At 38.7% G+C, this 25,531-nt stretch overlaps 1 protein-coding gene across 1 annotated transcript in view; it reads right to left on the minus strand.

Annotated features, from left to right (window-relative positions):
• slc7a5 (solute carrier family 7 member 5) overlaps window positions 1-25,531 on the minus strand; it is a 58,578-nt gene that overhangs the window by 30,958 nt on the left and 2,089 nt on the right. The window contains exon 2 of the mRNA XM_062961982.1: window positions 12,088-12,213. Within this exon, the coding sequence (XP_062818052.1) occupies window positions 12,088-12,213 (126 nt within the window). The remainder of the gene's footprint in view (window positions 1-12,087; window positions 12,214-25,531) is intronic.

The following is a 25,531-nucleotide window of genomic DNA, read 5'->3' on the forward strand; positions in this document are numbered from 1 at the left end:
CTGAGAGAGAAGCACGGCTCTGCTTTTCGACCCTTTGCACCCCATAAGCAACAGGGTTCTAATGAGGGTTTTGGGCTTGGTTTTTGCTTTGCCGTTTGTCTTAGTTCTGTAAGCCAGGCGCCTTGTGCTAACCCTTGTCCTAATCAGAAAATCCCTAATGAGGATTTTTAATAAAACCTTTCTAACCTTTTCTGCGCCAGTGAAGGCATTAGGAGGATAAATCCTGTTAGGGGCTGGAGGAGGGAGAGAAAGGGGGAACGAGAAAAAGAAAGAAAGAAAGAAAGAAAGAAAGAAAGAAAGAAAGAAAGAAAGAAAGAAAGGGATTCCAGCCAAAAGCACGGAGCAGCCGCCGCCAGAGACACGGCCAAGCTTATGCCGGGGATCAGCATTCCTCTCGCAAGACTGGACAAGGAAATGGCCCTTTCTCAGGACAAAACTTGATGCCTTCGAGGAGCTCCAGATACACCTTTGCAAGGATTTATCACAAAGGTTTTCAATGCTTTCCTCTAAGATCTCCTAATGCACAACTCCCAAAAGTTTCATGTTGAAGGCATGCTTTTTTGAGACGTGCATCCTCTCGCAACACGGCAATTCAGTGTCACTAGCACACCAGAGGTTCAACCAATCTATATATATAAAAGAGTGATGGCATCAGGGCAGCGGACAAAACAACAAAAGTAAACACCCCACAACCTTGAAAATTGACAGCACAACCCCTCATCCATGCCTCTAGGTTGATACAACAAAAAGAAAAGAAAAATAAAGTCCTAATTAGAGGGAGAGGAATAATTGTTTTTATCCAATTGCTGCCAGTTAGAAGGCTAAGCTCCACTCACTTGGTCTCCTAGCAACCCACTCAGCCCAGGGGACCCTTTACCTTAACTACCACCAATTCTTCAGTACTTTATTTCCCATACCACCATATTTCGCCACAGCAACGCGTGGCCGGGCACAGCTAGTCTATATATATAAAAGAGTGATGGCATCAGGGCAGCGGACAAAACAACAAAACTACAGGCCCCCCAACCTCGAAATTTGAAAACATAACCCATCATTCACAGCTCTAGGTTGATACAACAAAAAGAAAAGAAAAATAAAGTCCTAATTACAGGGAGAGGAATAATAGTTTTTATCCAATTGCTGCCAGTTTGAAGGCTAAGCTCTGCCCACTTGGTCTCCTAGCAACCCACTCAGCCCAGGGGACAGGCACAGTTAGGCCTCACTTAGGCCTCTTCCACAGATTATCAGATTTGCACTGGATTATATGGCAGTGTAGACTCAAGGCCCTTCCAAACAGCTATATAACCCATTTAGAATCTTATATTATCTGCTTTGAACTGGATTATCTTGACTCCACACTGCCATATAATCCACTTCAGTGTGCATACTAAACATAAAGACAACCATACAACAGACATTCAATACCACCACTACCTCAACAATTTCTCACCAACACCACCAGAAAACGCCACAGCAACGCGTGGCCGGGCACAGCTAGTCCCTTATAAGACTTCCACACAATATAGATGTGCATATCTATATATATAACTAGTTTTGCCCGGCCATGCGTTGCTGTGGCTTATGCTTTCAGTGTTGCTCTTTATTTACTGTCCTGATTTTAGAGATTACATTGTTTTGTATAATTATATCACAGTAATTATTACATATTATATTTATAATCTTATGTTAACTGCTTAGAACCGAATTATATGAGGCCCCTTCTTCACAGTTGTATAAAATGCACACTGAAGTGGATTATATGGCAGTGTGGAGTCCAGATAATCCAGTACAAAGCAGATAATATAAGATTATCAATGGGTTATATAGCACTGTGGAAGGGCCTTGAGTCTACACTGCCATATAATCCAGTTAAAATCAGATAATCTGTATTTTATAGGCAGTGTGGAAGAGGCCTAAGTGAGGCCTAACTCTGCCTTTTCCTTGGGCTGAGTGGGTTGCTAGGAGACCAAGTGGGCGGAGCTTAGCCTTCTAACTGGCAGCAATTGGATAAAAACAATTATTCCTCTCCCTCTAATTTGGACTTTATTTTTCTTTTCTTTTTGTTGTATGAATGTAGAGGCATGGATGAGGGGTTGTGCTGTCAATTTTCGAGGCTGTGGGGTGTTTACTTTTGTTGTTTTGTCCGCTGCCGTGATGCCATCACTCTTTTAGATATATATAGAAAGAGTAATGGAATCCTGGCGACTGAAAAAACAACAAAACTAAACACCCCACAACCTCGAAAATTGACAGCACAACCCCACATCCACGCCTCTAGGTTGATACAACAAAAAGAAAAGAAAAATAAAGTCCTAATTAGAGGGAGAAGAATAATTGTTTTTATCCAATTGCTGCCAGTTAGAAGGCTAAGCTCCGCCCACTTGGTCTCCTAGCAACCTACTCAGCCCAGGGGACAGGCAGAGTTAGGTCTCACTTAGGCCTCTTCCACACTGCCTATAAAATACAGATTATCTGATTTTAACTGGATTATATGGCAGTGTAGGCTCAAGGCCCTTCCACACAGCTATTGAACGCATTTATAATGGACTTAATGTCAGGGGAAAACCTTTACCCTTGACCTTAACTACCACCAATTCCTCAATACTTTATTTCCCATACCACCAGACTTCACCACAGCAACGCGTGGCCGGGCAGAGTTAGTACAATATAGATGTGCATATACTATATGTGTGTGTGTATCCTATATAAAATCACATATATGTATACAAAAATCATAATCATATATATGATCATACTATCATATGCATAATCACATATATAATTGCACACTATTATAATCATATATATATAATCATATATATAATCACACACTTATATATATAATCATATATATATATAATCATATATACAGTCACACACATAAAGTCATATATATGTATATATATAATTATATATATACTCACATATATAATCACACACATATAAAGACATATTATATATATAATCATATAATCACCCACACATATATAGTCATATAATCATATGTATAATCACATATATAATCACACACACACACACACACACACACATATATATATATATATATATAATCATATATAGTTTCTATAGCTGGGCAGGGATTCGAACTCGGGACTCATTGATGTATCCGGAGTCCTTTATATTTAGAAGAACAGTTCAAAGACGTTCAACAAAGGCAGACCAAGGAGGATATTTCCTTTTGAGCCTTCTTTGCCAAGACAAATTATTATTATTATTATTTAAGTTCCTCAATTTAGAGACAAAAGAACATGAAAGGTGCCGGGTTGAGTGGCCTTATTGCTCTGTTCTCCAAAGGCATCTAAAAAAAGAATACAGTATTTATTCCCTCTGTGCTCTGTGTGAATTCAGAGAGACTGCTGCATATATTGTTGCCCTGTTTGATCTTTTGAACTGAAGAAAAGATACGGTTACGCAAGCCTGAGTGACACTTTGTTATACTGTAAGGCAGGGATCCCCAAACTAAGGCCCGGGGGCTACATGCGGCCCATCAAAGCCATTTATCCGGCCCCCCTCCCTCGCCCGGTGCATGCCTTCCAAAGCTGTGCTTGTTTATAATGATATTTTAATTATTATTTAATTAATAATTAATTATTAAGGGGTGCTTTGCTAGTGTTTTTGGTGCACAAAGGCAGAAGGGGGGAGGACTAAATGGCCCAAGGGGTCTCTTCCAACCCTCTTTATTATTATTATTATTGTTGTTGTTGTTGTTGTTGTTGACATAAAGACACAGTATAACACAGCAAACGAGATATATCGTATATGCTGGATTTCATATCACAAAATCACAAGTTGAACACTTCCCAAGCATTTAGGACTGTGTGATGTATGATGATGATGATTCTTATTACAGTAGAGTCTCACTTATCCAACACTCGCTTATCCAACGTTCTGGATTATCCAACGCATTTTTGTAGTCAATGTTTTCAATATATCGTGATATTTTGGTGCTAAATTCATAAATACAGTAATTACGACATAGCATTACTGCGTATTGAACTACTTTTTTTATCACATTTGTTGTCTAACATGATGTTTTGGTGCTTAATTTGTAAAATCATAATGTAATTTGATGTTTAATAGGCTTTTCCTTAATGCCTCCTTATTATCCAACATATTCGCTTATCCAACATTCTGCCGGCCCGTTTATGTTGGATAAGTGAGACTCTACTGTACTATTAACAACATTGAGGTTGGGTGGCCTCAATGGTGCTTTGCTTGTGCTTTTGGTGCACAAAGGTAGAATGGGTTTGACCAAATGGCTCAAGAGGTCTCTTACAACCCTCTTTATTATTTTTATTATGATTACGATTAACATTGAGGCTGTATTTGTTCCTGTTTGTTTTGGTTTTTTTACTTCAAAATAAGAGATGTGCAGTGTGCATAGGAATTTGTTTATAGTTTTTTTCCAACTATAATCTGGCCCTCCAACGGTCTGAGAGAATGTGAACTGGCCCTCTGTTTAAAAAGTTTGGGGACCCCTGCTGTAAGGTATATCTTGGCTTCTGCCAGCCCGTTTAGCTTGGATAAGTGAGACTCTACTGTACTTTTATGGTCAACTTTCTATTGAGGTACAAGAGACCCTGGGGAGCAAAGCTTATTCTGGACTGCAACTCCCAACATCCCTAGACTCTGGGCAGATTTGTAGCCACAAAAAGCCATCTTTCCAGGATGGGAATCGGAAGGGAAATCTATCTTGGTCGTGACGGATTTACGGAAATATTATATTCTGGTGACATGGAAAAAGCACAACTCCAGGCATTATTTCAACAACTGCAGATGCACCACTAGTCTTATGCGCCATCCGCACTGCCATGTAATCCAGTTTCTGAATCAAGACGGTCTGCTTTGAACTGGATTCTATGGCGGTGTGCAAAGTAAATGCTGCCTTTTTTGCCCCAGGGAGGTTTGCTATTTCCGCAGAAGGAAGGAATGCTTCTTCCCCAGAAAAGGTTCCCACTGGTCCCTTGTGCGAATCACGCCAACACCTCAGTCCTGCGAGAGACCTTTCCCAGCCTCTGAGCATCACGAGGTCCGCACAAGAGTTCGGAGGAAACAAAGACAATCAACAATGCCTGCCTTAGTTTCCAAAAGGCCAAAACATTTCTTCTTTTCAAAGAAGCGGAAAAACTGTCAATTCAGCTAAGTTGCCAAATTGCAAGGAGAGGGAAGATGACTTCCTTAACTAACCAGATTTCCCCCAAATAGCTGTTAAACACATTAATAACAACAACAACGTGTATGTGTGTGTGTGTATATATATATATATATATATATGTATGTGTGTATATGTGTATATATGTATGTGTGGTATACTCAAAAAACAATAAATCAATTCATTGATTTATTGATTTCCAGGCTCCTTGCAAAACCATAAAAAGCTATTTATTTATTTCAATGTAATTCAAAGTATCCAAGAAGATGCAAAGACAGGTTGCAAGACAAAACAAATGCAAATCTGTTTTTATTTATTTTAATGTAATTAAAAGTATCCAAGAGGATGCAAAAGTAACTTGCAAGACAAAACAAATGCAAATCTATTTATTTTAATGTAATTGAAAGTATCCAAGAAGATGCACAAGCAGTTTGCAAGATTTGCAAATGCAAATCTATTTTTTATTTATTTCAATGTAATTCAAAGTATCCAAGAAGATGCAAAAGTAACTTGCAAGATAAAACAAATGCAAATCTATGTATTTATTTCAATGTAATTCAAAGTATCCAAGAAGATGCAAAGACAGGTTGCAAGACAAAACAAATGGAAATCGATTTATTTATTTTAACGTAATTGAAAGTATCAAAGAAGATGCAAAAGCAGTTTGCAAGATTGGCAAATGCAAATCTGTTTTTTATTTATTTCAACATAATTCAAAGTATCCAAGAAGATGCAAAAGTAACTTGCAAGACAAAACAAATGCAAATCTATGTATTTATTTCTATGCAATTAAAAGTCTCCAAGAAGATGCAAAGGCAAGACAAAATAAATGCAGATATACTTTAATGCTTATGCGCTGCATTGCTTTTTAATGGTGAGAGCCACTTTGCATCTCAATGAAGAGAAATAATATTAATAATCCTAATAATAATAATAATAATCCAAAAATACATCCCACAGTCCTAGACACTTGGGAAGTGTTCGACTTGTGATTTTATAATACAAAATCCAGCATATCTATCTGGTTGTAATATATTAATTGGTTGTAATATATTAATTGGTTGTAATATATTTTTATATGTTGTTGTTTTTAATGATGTATCGGCATCGAATTGTTGCCAATTGTACGCCGCCCTGAGTCCCTCCAGGTGAGAAGGGCGGGATAGAAATATTTGAAATAAATAAATAAAATTTGAAATCTATCTTGTTTGCTGTGTCATAATAATAACAACAACAATAATATAGAGTTATTGCCATTGCAGCATAACACACACACACAAAAGATTGATCCAAGGCCAGCAATAAAATACCACCAAGTAGTAGTCCCACATAGCTAGGAAAAGTTACTTTTAGGGGAGGACTACAACTCCCAGCATCCCAAGCTAGTTCGGGGATTTTGGGGTGTGGAGTCCCTTGTGTGAGGTTTCATTCTCTGCAATATTATTGCCTTGCAAAGAGAAGGATTCCAGATGCGGCGGAAAAGAGGACGGGAGAGGGCGCATGCTCCTCGAGAATGGCGCACATGCGCCGATGATGCTCGCACTCAGGCGTGTTATTTCACACCAAGCCCCCCCTGGGCAAAAAGACACACAAATGACACAACCCCAGGAAAGGCCACAACAACAACAACAGCATCGTTGCCAGATCCCACTGCTTTCCCCTGAGAGTCTTAGATTTCATGTTCCCTTTCTTCTTAAGAGTGTGTTTGAAACCATAACCCAACCTGGAGACAGTGAGAACTGTGGCCAGAATATGACCAACAGTCCAAAAGTAATGCTTTCATAATTAAGTTCTTATTTTCTCTTGTAATGTGTTAGTTATTACTCGCCATTTTAAGAATAATACCTCATCGACAACTTAACACATTTAAAAGTACACTTAAATGAGAAAAAGATGGGCTCCTTCTCCCAAATCAGCCCCCCCAACACAGCATTTTAGAAGCAACAACAGCTTCTAAGGATGCCTGCCATAGATGTGGGCGAAACGTCAGGAGAGAATACTTCGGGAACATGGCCACACAGCCCGAAAGACATACAACAACCCTGTGATCCCGGCCATGAAAGCCTTCGACAACACAATAATAATAATAATTATTATTATTATAATGTCAGCATGTAGACTCATATAGTGCAGCCATCTACACTGCTATAAATGCAGTGGAGTGTATCACTATCTATAAACCTATGGAATAATGTCCAGGGTGGGAGAAAGAACCCTTGTCTCCATACCTCACAACCTCTGAGGATGCCTGCCATAGATGTGGGCGAAACGTCAGGAGAGAATACTTCGGGAACATGGCCACACAGCCCGAAAGACATACAACAACCCTGTGATCCCGGCCATGAAAGCTTTCGACAACAACAGCTACTTTGAGTCCCCTTTGGGAGAGATAACTCAGGGTATAAATATAATAATAATAATAATAATAATAATAATAATAATAATAATAATAATAATAAGTTCATCCATGCCTCACAACCTCTGAGGATGGCTGCCATAGATGTGGGAGAAACGTCAGGAGAGAATGCTTCTGGAACATGGCCAGACAGCCCGAAAGACATACAACAACCCTGTGATCCCGGCCATGAAAGCCTTCGACAACACAATAATAATAATAATAATAATAATTATAATGTCAGCATGTAGACTCATATAGTGCAGCCATCTACACTGCTATAAATGCAGTGGAGTGTATCACTATCTATAAACCTATGGAATAATGTCCAAGGTGAGAGAAAGAACCCTTGTCTCCATACCTCACAACCTCTGAGGATGCCTGCCATAGATGTGGGCGAAACGTCAGGAGAGAATGCTTCGGGAACATGGCCAGACAGCCCGAAAGACATACAACAACCCTGTGATCCCGGCCATGAAAGCCTTCAACAACAACAGCTACTTTGAGTCCCCTTCAGGAGAGATAAATCAGGGTATAAATATAATAATAATAATAATAATAATAATAATAATAATAATAATAATAATAATAATAAGTTTATCCATGCCTCACAACCTCTGAGGATGACTGCCATAGATGTGGGAGAAACGTCAGGAGAGAATGCTTCTGGAACATGGCCAGACAGCCCGAAAGACATACAACAACCCTGTGATCCCGGCCATGAAAGCCTTCGAATAATAATAATAATAATAATAATAATAATAATAATTATAATGTCAGCATGTAGACTCATATAGTGCAGCCATCTACACTGCTATAAATGCAGTGGAGTGTATCACTATCTATAAACCTATGGAATAATGTCCAGGGTGGGAGAAAGAACCCTTGTCTCCATACCTCACAACCTCTGAGGATGCCTGCCATAGATGTGGGCGAAACGTCAGGAGAGAATGCTTCGGGAACATGGCCACACAGCCCGAAAGACATACAACAACCCTGTGACCCCGGCCATGAAAGCCTTCGACAACACAATAATAATAATAATAATAATTATAATGTCAGCATGTAGACTCATATAGTGCAGCCATCTACACTGCTATAAATGCAGTGGAGTGTATCACTATCTATAAACCTATGGAATAATGTCCAGGGTGGGAGAAAGAACCCTTGTCTCCATACCTCACAACCTCTGAGGATGCCTGCCATAGATGTGGGCGAAACGTCAGGAGAGAATGCTTCTGGAACATGGCCAGACAGCCCGAAAGACATACAACAACCCTGTGATCCCGGCCATGAAAGCCTTCGACAACACAATAATAATAATAATAATAATAATAATTATAATGTCAGCATGTAGACTCATATAGTGCAGCCATCTACACTGCTATAAATGCAGTGGAGTGTATCACTATCTATAAACCTATGGAATAATGTCCAGGGTGGGAGAAAGAACCCTTGTCTCCATACCTCACAACCTCTGAGGATGCCTGCCATAGATGTGGGCGAAACGTCAGGAGAGAATGCTTCGGGAACATGGCCAGACAGCCCGAAAGACATACAACAACCCTGTGATCCCGGCCATGAAAGCCTTCGACAACACAATAATAATAATAATAATAATTATAATGTCAGCATGTAGACTCATATAGTGCAGCCATCTACACTGCTATAAATGCAGTGGAGTGTATCACTATCTATAAACCTATGGAATAATGTCCAGGGTGGGAGAAAGAACCCTTGTCTCCATACCTCACAACCTCTGAGGATGCCTGCCATAGATGTGGGCGAAACGTCAGGAGAGAATGCTTCTGGAACATGGCCAGACAGCCCGAAAGACATACAACAACCCTGTGATCCCGGCCATGAAAGCCTTCGACAACACAATAATAATAATAATAATAATAATAATTATAATGTCAGCATGTAGACTCATATAGTGCAGCCATCTACACTGCTATAAATGCAGTGGAGTGTATCACTATCTATAAACCTATGGAATAATGTCCAAGGTGAGAGAAAGAACCCTTGTCTCCATACCTCACAACCTCTGAGGATGCCTGCCATAGATGTGGGCGAAACGTCAGGAGAGAATGCTTCTGGAACATGGCCAGACAGCCCGAAAGACATACAACAACCCTGTGATCCCGGCCATGAAAGCCTTCGACAACACAATAATAATAATAATAATAATTATAATTATAATGTCAGCATGTAGACTCATATAGTGCAGCCATCTACACTGCTATAAATGCAGTGGAGTGTATCACTATCTATAAACCTATGGAATAATGTCCAAGGTGAGAGAAAGAACCCTTGTCTCCATACCTCACAACCTCTGAGGATGCCTGCCATAGATGTGGGCGAAACGTCAGGAGAGAATGCTTCGGGAACATGGCCAGACAGCCCGAAAGACATACAACAACCCTGTGATCCCGGCCATGAAAGCTTTCGACAACAACAGCTACTTTGAGTCCCCTTTGGGAGAGATAACTCAGGGTATAAATATAATAATAATAATAATAATAATAAGTTCATCCATGCCTCACAACCTCTGAGGATGGCTGCCATAGATGTGGGCGAAACGTCAGGAGAGAATGCTTCGGGAACATGGCCAGACAGCCCGAAAGACATACAACAACCCTGTGATCCCGGCCATGAAAGCCTTCGACAACAACAGCTACTTTGAGTCCCCTTCGGGAGAGATAAATCAGGGTATAAATATAATAATAATAATAATAATAATAATAATAATAATAATAATAATAAGTTCATCCATGCCTCACAACCTCTGAGGATGACTGCCATAGATGTGGGAGAAACGTCAGGAGAGAATGCTTCTGGAACATGGCCACACAGCCCGAAAGACATACAACAACCCTGTGATCCCGGCCATGAAAGCCTTCGACAACAACAGCTACTTTGAGTCCCCTTCGGGAGAGATAAATCAGGGTATAAATATAATAATAATAATAATAATAATAATAATAATAATAATAATAATAATAATAATAATAATAATAAGTTCATCCATGCCTCACAACCTCTGAGGATGGCTGCCATAGATGTGGGAGAAACGTCAGGAGAGAATGCTTCGGGAACATGGCCAGACAGCCCGAAAGACATACAACAACCCTGTGATCCCGGCCATGAAAGCCTTTGACAACACAATAATAAGTTCTTCATCCCACTAAAAAAAAATGGTTTATTCCAGCTGTAAACAAACTTTCCTCAGCCGAAACCACTGAACTGAACGGCAGAGTCAAAAGGAAACCCCGGAGGCCATCTAGTCCACCCCCTTGCCTTGCTTGCAATATCATCAGGTGCACAAGGAATAAAGGAATAATGGTTTGGAAAGAGTTCAATGTGAGGAGCTGAACCAGGGAATTGTAGTTAAAAGGGACCCCCAGAGGCCATCTAGTCCATCCCTTTGCCTTGTTTGCTATATCATCAGGTGCAAATGGAAGAAATTATGGAAATTGCGAAGGGTTCGATGTGAGGAGCTGAACCAGGGAATTGTAGTTAAAAGGGACCCCCAGAGGCCATGCAGTCCACCCCTTGCCTTGTTTGTGATATCATCAGGTGCAAATGGAAGAAATTATGGGTTGAAAAGGGTTCAGAGATAAATCTAAACCACTGAACGGAAGAGTCAAAAGGGAACCCCAGAGGCCATCCAGTCCACCCCTTGCCTTGTTTGTGATATCATCTGGTGCAAATGTACGAAAAGTTTGGAAATTAGAAAGGGTTCAATGAGATGCGCTGAACCAGTGAACTGCAGGATCGAAAGGGACCCCCAGAGGTCATCTAGTCCACCCTCCTGCCTTGTTTGCGTGTATCATCAGGTGCAAATGGAAGAAAGGTTTGGAAGTTGGAAAGGGTTCAATGAGATGAGCTGAACCAGCCAACTGCAATCAAAAGGGACCCCCAGAGGCCATCTAGTCCACCCCTTTTGCCATGCCTGCGATATCATCAGGTGCAAATGGATGAAAGCATGGCTTGCAAAGGTTGAGAGTAATAAGCTGAATCTGTAAACTGCAGCCGAAAGGGACCCCCAGAAGTCATCTAGTCCACCCTCCTGCCTTGTCTGCAATATTATCAGGTGCAAATGGAATAAATTATGGAAGTTGGAAAGGGTTGAGTGAGATAAGCTGAAACGGTGAACTGCAGCTGGAAGGGACCCCCAGAGGACATCTAGTCCATCCAGTGGGATTGCAATGGAAACTGGTTTAAGGATAGCGTGTTAAAGATCAGAGGGGGGGGGGGATTAAAAATAGGGTATCCCAAAAGTCAACATAAACAGAGGAAATGGGAAATTGTAACTACCGTAATGTACAAAAGATTCATTACAAAATATTATTTTACGTGAAAATGTATCTGAAAGTATTTTACATATATACACACACACTTACATATAACATATGTAAATGTAATATTAAAATAAAATATATAAAAATAATATTAAAATAAAATATACCAAAATATAGTATAATTATAAAAAGCAAGAAAAGAGGATCAGACTCACGCATTCCCAGCTGCACGAAGCCCAGGATGATGATCAGGGTCAAGGCCAGGAGTTTGGCGGCCGCAAAAGCGTCTTGGACCCGGGTGGCGGCTTTGACGCTGTAGCAATTGACAGCTGTCAGCAGGACTGGAAAGGAAACAGAGAGGGTAAAACTGTTAGTGCTTCTCCAAATCTGATGCTTTGCGGTCATTTCCATCCTTATATTATGTTTACGTCCAGGTTGGAAGGCTCTATTTGCACCCATGAGGTTCCCAAGTGATGCCAGCCTGAATGGACACTAGACAGCTGACCCTCTAATATCTCTGGTTTTGACTTCTGCAGATTTTATTACTGTATTTTATTTTATTACTGTTATCTTCCTGCCGGAGCAGTACCTGCTGCTCTACTCACACTCTGGGAGTTGGTGCTCATCTCCATTTCTAAGCCGAAGAGTCAGCGTTGTCCTCAGTCACCTTCCTGCCCATAGGAGCAGTACCTATTGATCTACTCACATTTGCATGTTTTTCGAACTGCTAGGTTGGCAGAAGCTGGGGCTAACAGCAGGAGCTCACCCTGCTCCCTGGATTCGAACCGCCAACCTTTCGGTCGGCAAGTTCAGCAGCTCAGCTGTTTAACCCACTGTTCCACTGGGGGCTCATATATATATATATATACACACACACATATAGTATTTATACTCCACTTTCCTTTCTTAAATGGAACTCAGCAGCTTGGACTTTATTATTATTATTATTATTATTATTAATTTTCAGCATCTGCCTTGCATAACTATATGAATGTGAGCAAAAAACTGATCATTGGGTTGCTGTGAGTTTTCTGGGCTAATTATTGGCCTCGTTCAAACTTATTGTTATTTTGACTATTTTCATGTACATCTATATTAATGTATCTATATCAATCTAATAATATAAATGTACTCGAAAAGCAATAAACGGTTCATTGATTTATTGATTTCCAGGCTCCTTGCAAAACCATAAAAACCTATATATTTATTTCCATGTGATTCAAACTATCCAAGAAGATGCAAAGGAAGGTTGCAAGACAAAACAAATGCAAATATTTTAATGTACCGTATATACTTAAGTATAAGCCAACCCAAATATAAGCTGAGGCACCCAATTTTACCACAAAAAAACTCGGAAAACATTGACTCCAGTATAAGCCGAGGGTGCTAAATTTCAGAAATAAAAATAGATACCAATAAAATTACATTAATTGAGGCATCAGTAGGTTAAATGTTTTTGAATATTTACATCAAGCTCTAATTTAAGATAAAGATTGTCCAACTCTGATCAAAATTCTCATCTTCTTCAATGTAAATGTGCTTATGTATCCTTTTAATAATAATAGAGTAAAATAATAAATGTAATAATAATAATAATATCAGAGTGAAATAATTAATGTATTAATAATAAAAAATAGAGTAAAATAAATGTATAGTAGCAACAATAATAGAGAAAAATAATAAATGTAATACCAATAATAATAAAGTAAAATAATAAATGTACCATATATTCTCAAGTATAAACTGACACAAATATAAGCCAACCAGGGCCCTCACCCGAGTATAAGTGTTTTAAAAAGGGCTGAAAAACTAGGCTTTTACTCGAGTATATACAGTATTTATTTATTTTAATGTACAGTAGAGTCTCACTTATCCAACATAAACGGGTTAAGCAAATATGTTGGATAATAAGGAGGCATTAAGGAAAAGCCTATTAAACATCAAATTAGGTTATGATTTTACAAATTAAGCACCAAAACATCATGTTATACAACAAATTTGACAGAAAACGTAGTTCAGTACGGAGTAATGTTATGTTGTAATTACTGTATTTACAAATTTAGCACCAAAATATCACGATATATTGAAAACATTGACTACAAAAATGCGTTGGATAATCCAGAACGTTGGATAAGCGAGTGTTGGATAAGTGAGACTCTACTGTAATTCAAAGTATCCAAGAAGAAGCAAAAGCAGTTTGCAAGACAAAACAAATGCAAATCTATTTATTTCTATGCAATTAAAAGTCTCCAAAAAGAGACTCCTGATACTTCTGATACAATAAATAAATACCAAATTGCAATAATATAAATAATAAAACAGCAGTTAAATTGGTGTCAAACTGCATCGATTCTACAGTGTAATGCACCCCAGGCTTTGAAACATGGGGGAGGCATTGCATCAGTCTGTGTGCCGGATCCGTATTTTCTTTGCTCTTTTAAGAAAGGAGGCTTCAAAAGCCGTCTTTCAGGTTTCTGATGCAATGCTGTGCGCGGAGGCAGATGGCTCAGAAAACACACAGTGCGCTCTGATGTCTGGAAACTTGCAATGAATGAATGAAAAGGGGAGTGATTCAGCTTCCTCCTTGGTGAGCAAAAGACTCCACGGCTGGCTGGCTGGCGGAGCAACAAGGAAGGGCCGTTGCATCATCCATGCGCTGCTTGCGCTCGCTAATCCATTGCACACATGGGCGCCCGCCCAATTTGGCAGGAGGCGGGTGTGCAAAACAGGCGGCAGATGCCTCAGAAGTCTCTCTGCACTCCACAGGCGCACAAGTCAACACCAACACTGCACACCCAGAAGGTTGAGACAAGGATTCTGGAGTGCGCTTCCAAGAGAAGCATTGCTTGCACACTGGGTTAGATTTACACTGACATATAAAATCCATATTATGCGTTTTGAACTGCATTATATGGCAGTGTTTTATTTATTTACATCCCACTTTAGCTCTCCATACAGAGGCTCAAGCAGCTCACAATCAAAAGCACCACAACTTGAAATATCTATATATATAAAAGGGTAATGGAATCACGGTACCGAACAAAACAACTAAACTAAACGCCCCACAACCTCCCATCCACGCCTCTACGTTCATACAACAAAAAGAAAAGAATTTTCCTAGCCACAACAACGCAACAAGAAAAGTCCTAGCCACAACAACGCAACAAGAAAAGTCCTAGCCACAACAACGCGTGGCTGGGCACAGCTAGTGTGATAATACTATGATAATAAAATATCATTACAGTAGAGTCTCACTTATTCAACATTTGCTATCCAACGTTCTGGATGATCCAACTCAGTCAGCCTCCCGCTGCAGGGATGGAAACACAAGGCACTCCATTTGCAAACCTAACGATTTTATTTCCATGGGGGAATTGCTTCTTTGCAAAATGCAAAGTTTGCAAAACTTTCTAATTCAGTCTAGTTCTCCTTAATTTTCTCTCTGAAAATGGCAGATTTTGGAAATGAACATCGAAGAAGCCAAACTTCCTGAGGAAGTTCTGCTTTGCAGCAAAAGCATGCTCAAAAGTGCTCCGGAAAGGCCCGGTTTTACACCTGAAAGTGCTGATGCAACATGCAAAACACTTCTCTTGAATACAGATTATAGCGCGCATGGCTCAATTTTATCCCGACGGAAATAGAGTTCCCTTATTAAACCGTCTTAAGCGTCAGGGTCAAATCGAGCCCAAGCTGTCTGCCGCTCTGAGTGCATCTACACCGTGGAATGAATGTGGTTTGACACTACTTTGTGAGTTTTTTGGGCTGCTTGCCTATGTCCCAGTAGCATTCTCTCCTGACATTTCGCCTGCATCTAAGACATGTAATACACAGCTTTTGCAGATGGCTTGAACTTTGCTTCCAAATAAAAGACTGCCGCTGGGCTTAACTCAAATCTTGCAATATGTTTCTGGGTTTTGCTTCTGTCGTGAGATCCTAATACCTTGCTAATTTTCTCTTTCCATGATAATTGGTTCCTTTTGATGCATAAATCCAAAACACGGTGCCAAAAGGATTATTGCAACCCTATCATTACTTGTTGAGGCTTTTTGGCACTTCAAGGCTTGCTTTTGTCTCTGGGACGTGCATCATGTGCTGGCGTGTGTGCTAAAAAGGTATACAGAACCATGACAAACCATTCATATATACTCAAGTATATATGGTACATTTATTATTTTACTCTATTATTATTGTTAGTATTACATTTATTTTACTCTATTTTTATTATTATTAATACATTTATTATTTCACTCTGATATTATTATTATTATTGCATTTATTATTTTACTCTATTTATTATTACTTGTATTATTTTCCTGTATTTATTATTACTATTATTTCATGTATTATTTTACTCTATTATTATTAAAAGGATACATAAGCACTTTTACATTGAAGAAGATGAGAAGAATGATTTGATCAGAGTTGGACAGTCTTATCTTAAATTTGAGCTTTATGTAAATACAGTAGAGTCTCATTTATCCAACACTCGCTTATCCAACGTTCTGGATTATCCAACGCATTTTTGTAGTCAATGTTTTCAATACATTGTGATATTTTGGTGCTAAATTCGTAAATACAGTAATTACTACATAGCATTACTACGTATTGAACTACTTTTTCGGTCAAATTTGTTGTAAAACATGATGTTTTGGTGCTTAATTTGTAACATCATAATCTAGTTAGATGTTTAATAGACTTTTCCTTAATCCCTCCTTATTATCCAACATATTCACTTATCCAATGTTCTGCTGCCCCGTTTATGTTGGATAAGTGAGACTCTACTGTATTACATTTATTTTACTCTATTTTTATTATTATTAATACATTTATTATTTCACTCTGATGTTATTACATTTACTATTTTACTCTATTATTATTAAAATGCTACATAAGCACATTGACATTGAAGATGAGAATAATGACTTGATCAGAGTTGGACAGTCTTATCCTAAATTTGAGCTTGATGTAAATATTCAAAAACATTTAACCTACTGTTGCCTCAATTAATGTAATTTTATTGGTTTTTATTTTTATTCCTGAAATTTCCCACCCTTGGCTTATACTGGAGTCAATGCTTCCCCAGTTTTTTTGTGGTAAAATTAGGTGCCTCGGCTTATATTCGGGTCGGCTTATACTCGAGTATGTATGGTGATTAAAAATTTCAGAAACGGAACAGCTTTCCTTTGGGAATCCTGTCTATTGTCTCTCTGTTGTCCATACATTTTGGGATGTCTTGTATCTGACGGCATCCCCGTGTGTATTTTGGACCCTATTTTGGAATATGGGGTGATCTTTGCCATATAAATTAATGCGCTTGTGCCATTGGCTCCCCTTTCCTCCCCTTTGTGCAATGCAATAAAATCAAATAAATATAAATAAAATAAAATGCAAGAAATCAGGGTTTCAAGAGAACTCCTGAGCCACCGAAGCCATAAAGAGTGCAATAATATTATGGCCAGTGATTTCTTTGGGGCATTTGCCATGTTAAATGCAAGGTCCGTTGCTGCAACATCAACAAGTGCCGACTTCAGTCCGGATCAATGCGCCTTGACCCACTAAGAGAGACGCAAGGGATGTGCAGAAGGAAGCAGGGATTTGCAAGCTGTTGCTAGGCAACCGTGCGGGCCCCATATTGATGCTGGACCATAACAGGATCAATAGGAGACAGTGACGTGGATGCTCAGTGGCAACACATATGACCTTTCTATTCATTCGCTTGCATCTTATTTCACCCCTCTCTCCACCTGTATGACTTCGATAATAAAAATAGCGGAGACAATTGTTGATAAAGTATGCATCTACACCAGGGGTCCCCAAACTAAGGCCCGGGGGCCGGATGTGGCCCTCTGAGGTCATTTATCTGGCCCCCTCCCTCAGTTTTATAATATAATATATTGTACTAGCTGTGCCCGGCCACGCGTTGCTGTGGCTAGGACTTAATTTTTCTTTTCTTTTTGTTGTATGAACGTAGAGGCGTGGATGAGAGGTTGTGCTGTCAATTTTCGAGGTTGTGGGGCGTTTAGTTTAGTTGTTTTGTCCGGTGCCGTGATTCCATTACCCTTTTATATATATATATATACTAGCTGTGCCCTATTGGAATTGCAGTGAATAGCCTTGCTGCTTCAAAGCCTGGCTGTTTTCTACTAGGGATGTGTAGTTTGTTTATTTATTATATTTATATAATAAATAAACAATATATATTTATTATTATTATATATTTATTTATATATTATTATTTATATTTATATATGTGTGTATATATATAATATTTATTTATATATTAATTATTATTTATTATATTTTATTATTTTCTTGTATTATTTTTAGTTATTTTCTGTTATAGTATTTTATTGTATTAATTTTTTAGTGTTTTTATTATTTTTTATTGGGTTGCTAGGAGACCAAGTTGGGAGGAGCTTAGCCTTCTAACTGGCAGCAACTGGATAAAAGCAATTATTCCTCTCCCTCTAATTAGGACTTTATTTTTCTTTTCTTTTTGTTGTATCAACCTAGAGGCATGGATGAGGGGTTGTGCTGTCAATTTTCGAGGTTGTGGGGTGTTTACTTTTGTTGTTTTGTCCGCTGCCATGATGCCATCACTCTTTTATATATATAGATATACATATAATATTGATAATATTATAATGTAATACAATATAACACTAATAATAATACCATATAATAATATTAATTATATGTTCTATATTACATATAATATTACTAATAATATTACAGTATAGTGGTATAGTTCAATATAGTAATATCTAATGCTAATATTGTGCTATGCTAATAATATAATATATTGTATGTACATATAATTTGTAAGCCACTCTGAGTCCCCTTTGGGGTCAGAAGGGTGTGATACAAATGTAGTAAATAAATGTAGTAAATAAATAAATAATAAATAAATAGATTTTAGACTTAGGCTCACCCAAAGTCTGAAATGACTTGAAGGCACACAACAACAACAACAACAACAACAATCCTAATTAACTTGACTATCTCATTGGCCAGAAGCAGGACCACATTTCCCATTGAAATCCTGATCAATGTATGTTGGTTAAAATTGTTTTTATTTTTAAATATTAATTCAATTAATTCAATCTGACATCACTTTAACTGCCCTGCTGCTTTGATATCCTGGGAGTTGTAATTTTGCAAGGTCTTTGGCCATCTCTGCTAAACTACAACTCCCAGGATTCGGCCGTTCCAAGTGGCGTCAAACTGCATTAAACCTATAGCGTAGATATACCCTTAATATAACATTGACTCAAGAGATAAATGCTGAATATCTACAGTAGAGTCTCACATATCCGACATTCGCTTATCCAACGTTCTGGATTATCCAACACTGTTTGCCTCCCGCCCCGATCCACAGCTGTTTCTCTAGGCAGCAAGGATTGAACTTTTTATGGATTTAATTTCCGACTATGTTGCTGCTGTAAGTTCATTTTATGCAATTCTATCTTTATTTGTAGTCAATTTGTTAGTAGCCAATGTTTTTGTAGTCAGTGTTCTCAATATACTGCAATGTTTTGGTGCTAAACTAATAAATACAGTAGAGTCTCACTTATCCAACACTTGCATATCCAACATTCTGGATTATCCAAGCCATTTTTGTAGTCAATGTTTTCAATACATCATGATATTTTGGTGCTAAATTCGTAAATACAGTAATTACTACATAGCATTACTGCGTATTGAACTACTTTTTCTGTCAAATTTGTTGTATAACATGATGTTTTGGTGCTTAATTTGTAAAATCATAACCTAATTTGATGTTTAAAAGGCTTTTTTCTTAATCCCTCCTTATTATCCAACATATTCACTTATCCAACATTCTGCCGGCCCATTTGTTGGATAAGTGAGACTCTACTGTAGTGCCAAACTGCATTAAATCTATAGCGTAGATGTACCCTTAATATAACATTTACTCAAGAGATAAATGCTGAATATCTATATCTATCTCTCTCTCTCTCTCTCTCTCTCTATATATATATATATATATATATATATATACACACATACACACACACACACACACCCAACGTTCTGGATTATCCAACGCATTTTTGTAGTCAATGTTTTCAATATATCATGATATTTTGGTGCTAAATTCGTAAATACAGTAATTACTACATAGCATTACTCCTTATTGAACTACAGTAGAGTCTCACTTATCCAAGCTAAACGGGCCGGCAGAATGTTGGATAAGCGAATATGTTGGATAATAAGGTGAGATTAAGGAGAAGCCTGTTAAACACCAAATTAGGTTATGATTTTACAAATTAAGTACCAAAGCATCATGTTAGACAACAAATTTGGCAGAAAAAGTAGTTCATTACACATTAATGCTATGTAGTAATTACTGTATTTACGAATTTAGCACCAAAATATCACGATGAATTGAAAACATTGACTACAAAAATGCACTGGATAATCCAGAATGTTGGATAAGTGAATGTTGGCTAAGTGACTCTACTGTATCGTGATATTTTCGGTCTAAATTCCTAAATACAGTAATTACTACACAGCATTACTGAGTATTGAACTACTTCTGTCAATTTTGTTGTATAACATGATGTTTTGGTGCTTCATTTGTAAAATCATAACTTAATTTGGTGTTTAATAGGCTTCTCCTTAATCTCTCCTTATTATCCAAGATATTCGCTTATCCAACGTTCTGCTGGCCCGTTTATGTTGGATAAGTGAGATTCTACTGTATTTGCAAATGTTTATTCCCAATTGATGTGTGCTTGTGTGCCTTGACATCTCCTGTTGACTTCGGGTGACCCCATGGATCTCATAAGTGGTCCCAAAGCAAAACATTTTCCCCAAAAAAGTCTTTTTTCCTCTGTATTTGTGATCCTTTCCAGATGCTTGATAGAGAGAGAGAGACGATGCCTGGCAATGGGATTGAGTGGCTTGTTTTTGCTCCGGCCGCTTGGAACCGGTTGCACAGGTGCCTTGTCGATTGGAAAGCTCGGTGATAAATGTCCGGCTGCCTGGCAGACTTTGCAGAGCGGTCAGTTGCTGGTTGGCGGGAATGTGTCCTTGGCCAGATGGTCAGCCGTGCTGTGCCGGCCAAAGCGTTGCTTAGGAGCAAAGCAAGAAACCGCTTCTGGAGTTCCCAAACGAGAAGCTCATTTCTGCAGGACTTAGTCCTCCGTTGTGGACATCCTTATCGACTCATTCGTTTTTCTTGCAGACAAGAAAAACCTTTCTTTGCCATCCTTTTGAACTGGATCGGCCACCAGTTCAACCTCCCACCTCCAGCATGAAAAGTGTGTATGTATAAGGGTATTTTTAAGAGTATTGGTAGCTGCCTGCTTCTTTGTCTCTGTTTTGCAGAAAAATCCATTCTGTGTGTGTTTATATTTTTCCTAGCAAACCTCAAATCTTTTTTTACCATTCAATACTCAGGATTCCAATTGCAGTGTTTAGTATGATTATAATGCCCTAGAGCAAAATCCTCAAATCCTGCAACAGGGTGAGGATGATTCCCTACCACGTGCGGATAATAATAAATATTTGTGTAGTTTCCAAGGAGCGGCGGTTCTGCTTTGACCATATTAGGGGGCCCTGGCCGGCTCCGAGCCGTGATCCTTGGCCGGCACATCGGGCGCTCCGTGCAAAAAGATGCAAAAAGATTTGACAGAAATATCCCATACCGACTCGGGTCTAATGACCTGGGCTCAAATACTGTATTTACTCAAGTCTTATCCACCATCAAATCTAATGCGCTCCTCTGTTTCCAAAATCAACACAATAAATAAAAAACACCATTCAGAAACACTCCAGACAGCAAACAATTAAGTGCCAGTGAACACCTCCCAATCAGAGGGTGCCTCCAGGCAACAAAGCCCAGGCTACCTCTATGCAGATACCCTCACTGATTGACTTTGCAGCTACAAGGCTAGTCAATGCTATTCAAGCTTGCTCATTGCAACATTCAAACAGACAAGGGTTCTTTCTCCCACCCTGGACATTATTCCACATATACACACACTCCACTTTAATCACTTCCAACAGACCTCTGAAGATGCCATTAAGCCACAGATGCAGGCAAAATGTCAGGAGAGAATGCTACTGGAACACAGACATACAGCCCGAAACACTCACAGCAACCCAGTGATTCTGGCCACAATAGCCTTCGACAACACATTGTAAAAATACCACAAATACACATACATATATATATATATATATATATATATATATATATATATATATATAAAAGAGTGATGGCATCACGGCGACCCACAAAACAACATAATTACAGGCCCCCCAACCTCGAAATTTGACAACACAACCCATCATCCACGCCTCTAGGTTGATACAACAAAAAGAAAAGAAAAATAAAGTCCTAATTAGAGAGAGAGAGGAATAATTGCTTTTATCCAATTGCTGCCAGTTAGAAGGCTAAGCTCCTCCAACTTGGTCTCCTAGCAACCCAATAAAAAATAAAAAACACTAAAAAATTGATACAATAAAATACTATAATAACAGAAAATAACTAAAAATAATTCAAGAAAATAATAAAATATAATAAATAAAAATATAACTTACAATAAAATTAATAAAAAATGCAAATAACGTCAAATAAAAATTACACAACAATTTTTAACCAAAACCACCACCACTTTGCCACAGCAACGTGTGACCGGGCACAGCTAGTATATATATATAATTACTTCAGTCAAATACATACTAAAATACACAAAACTACACCTCCCAGGAGCTATGGCAGTTCAAGTGGTGACAAAGTGCATTAAACCTAGAGCGTTATGGGTGCATTCATAGCTTTTCCATTCAATGTCTTTGCACTTTTTGTCATTTCTTCTCTACATGCCATTGCAAAATGTCCCAGGCAGCCTTATTTCAACTTCTATTTTCCCAATTTCTTTTGAAGCCTCTCCACGTGACAGCCTTGGATTTATGGCTAAGGAAAGGCCACGGAGAAAGGCCACCCGGCTCCCTTCTCTGACGCCTGTTTATTGTTCTCTTCTAAAAAGAAAAGAGGAGCACAGACCTTGCACAATGCCACAACCCAAGGCTTTTTGGTTTCCAAACTGACCGGTTCGTCCCAAAACATCCCTGACCCTGAGCCAGCATTTGAAAGATTGTAGAGGATGGGAGTTATAGTCCGCACCCACCTGGAAGTACAAAATCAAAATTAGTAGTAAAATTAAAATTAGTAGTAAAATCACAATGAATAACAAAATTACAATTAGTACAAAATTAAAATTGGTATAAAATTAAAATCAGTAATAAAATTAAAATTAACAAAGTTACTGGTAAAATTAAAATTAGTGTTAAAATTATGTATTTAAGTATTATAATTAAGGTATTATTATTATTATTATATCACATTATAATTAAGGTATTATTATTATATTTATTTATATCCTGCTTTATCTTTCCTGAAGGCAAGTCAAAGCGGGTATGTATATTTTATTATTATATCATATTATTATTATTATTATATTTATTTATACCTTGCTTTAGCTCTCCCGAAGGCAACTCAAAGTCGATATGTATTTTTGTTATTATTACAGTAGAGTCTCACTTGTCCAATGTTCTGGATTATCCAACACATTTTTGTAATCAATGTTTTCAATATATTGTGATATTTTGGTGCTAAATTCATAAATACAGTAATTACTACATAGCATTGAACTACTTTTTCCATCAAATTTGTTGTATAACATGATGTTTTGGTGCTTCATTTGTAAAATCATAACCTAATTTGATGTTTAATAGGCTTTTCCTTAATCTCTCCTTATTATCCAACATATTCGCTTATCCAACATTCTGCTGGCCCGTTTATGTTGCATAAGTGAGACTCTACTGTATTATTATTATATCATAATATAATTAAGTTCTTCTTCTTCTTCTTCTTCTTCTTCTTATTATTATTATTATATTTATACCTTGCTTTATCTCTCCCAAATGCAAGTCAAAGCGACTATGTATCTATTATTATTATTATATTATACTAATATATATATATATATATATATATATATATATATATATATATAAAATTCCTAAAACCAAACCCCAATCAATATCAAAGACGATGGAATCCCAGGAGTTATAATTTGGTGAGACAGCTAAAGACCTTGTAATACTACAACTCCCAGAATCCCATACCCTCGAGCCAGGGCAGTTCAAAGTGGTGTCGAACTGCATTGTTTCGACAGAGTAGAAATGCACCCAAGAGATGCCTACTCAAATCACCCGCCCGGGGACCTTTGTTTCTCCGGAGTTAGGAGAGATCACATGAAATACCTCATCCGCCCACTCCGGACATAACTTGCCCAAGGCGACTTGCAAAACCAGAGTGGACAGCTGGAAAAACTCTCCCCAGCAACCCGAAAAGGAAAATTGATCTACTCACATTGGCATGTTTTCCAACTGCTAGCTTGGCAGAAGCTGGGGCTAACAGTGGGAGCTCACCAGCATGACTGCATGGAGTGCCGTTACCTACCTGCCGAAGCAGTACCTATTGATCTACTCACACCTCCAAGGTCATGTGGCCATAGCCATGACTGCATGGAGTGCCGTTACTCCTCCACCAAAGCAGTACCTATTCATCTACTCACATTTTCATGTTTTCGAACTTCTAGGTTGGCAGTAGCTGCGGCTAACAGCGGGAGCTCACCGGCATGACGGCATGGAGTGCCATTACCTTCTCACCAAAGCAGTACTTACTGATCTACTCACATGTCCAAAGTCATGTGGCCATAGACATTGCATGGAGTGCCGTTACTCCTCCGCCAAAGCAGTACCTATTAATCTACTCACATTTTCATGTTTTCGAACTTCTAGGTTGGCAGTAGCTGGGGCTAACAGCGGGAGCTCACCAGCATGACTACATGGAGTGCAGTTACCTTCTCACCAAAGCAGTACCTATTGATCTACTCACATTTGCTGGGTTGGAAGAAGCTGGGGCTAACAACGGGAGCTCACCTGCCTCACCGTATTCGAACCACCTATACAAAAGTAACTTTACGGACCGCTGAAACATGGAAATGTCTTGCAAAGATCCGCAGCAGTTACTACGACAAGACACGTGCTGAGAAAGCGCTCCTCTGTCTATCTCTCTCCTCCTGACCCAGTTTCACAACAGAGGCTTTGTTTTTGTTTTTCCGCTCTTTACGGTGGAGCTCCATAAAAAGATAATGCTCTTTTATGGCTCTTTGCTTTGCCCCAGAGGCCTCTTCTCGGTTGCAAAACCTTGTACAGAAGGGCAAGACACAACTCGCCAAGCAAGAGGCGGAAGTTTTCCCACCACCACGCTTTAGCCTCCTCTGCCAAAAAAGAGCCGAGAAGGAGTTTAGCCTCCATGCAGACTGGGGATAATGGGAATTGTAGTCTGACAGCACTTGGGTCTCTGAGGAAAGGTCATTTCGAAGTCGGGCATCGTGTCCGCTCTCCTGACGCAACAGAACAAATGGCAACTTTCCAGATGTTCCTGTATCCCAAATGATGTCTAATGATGAGGAAGATGGGAGTTGTAGTCCAACATCTGGAGGACAGCCACATAAAAGGACATGGCAGCTGCATTTGGACAGTGGGACTTGTGTTTATCACATATGCTGTAGAATAAAAGCAGTTTGGCACCACTTAAAGGGCCCTGGCTCACGTTACGGT

Source organism: Anolis carolinensis, unplaced genomic scaffold (genome assembly GCF_035594765.1).
Source record: "Anolis carolinensis isolate JA03-04 unplaced genomic scaffold, rAnoCar3.1.pri scaffold_9, whole genome shotgun sequence".
Lineage (NCBI taxonomy): Eukaryota > Metazoa > Chordata > Lepidosauria > Squamata > Dactyloidae > Anolis > Anolis carolinensis.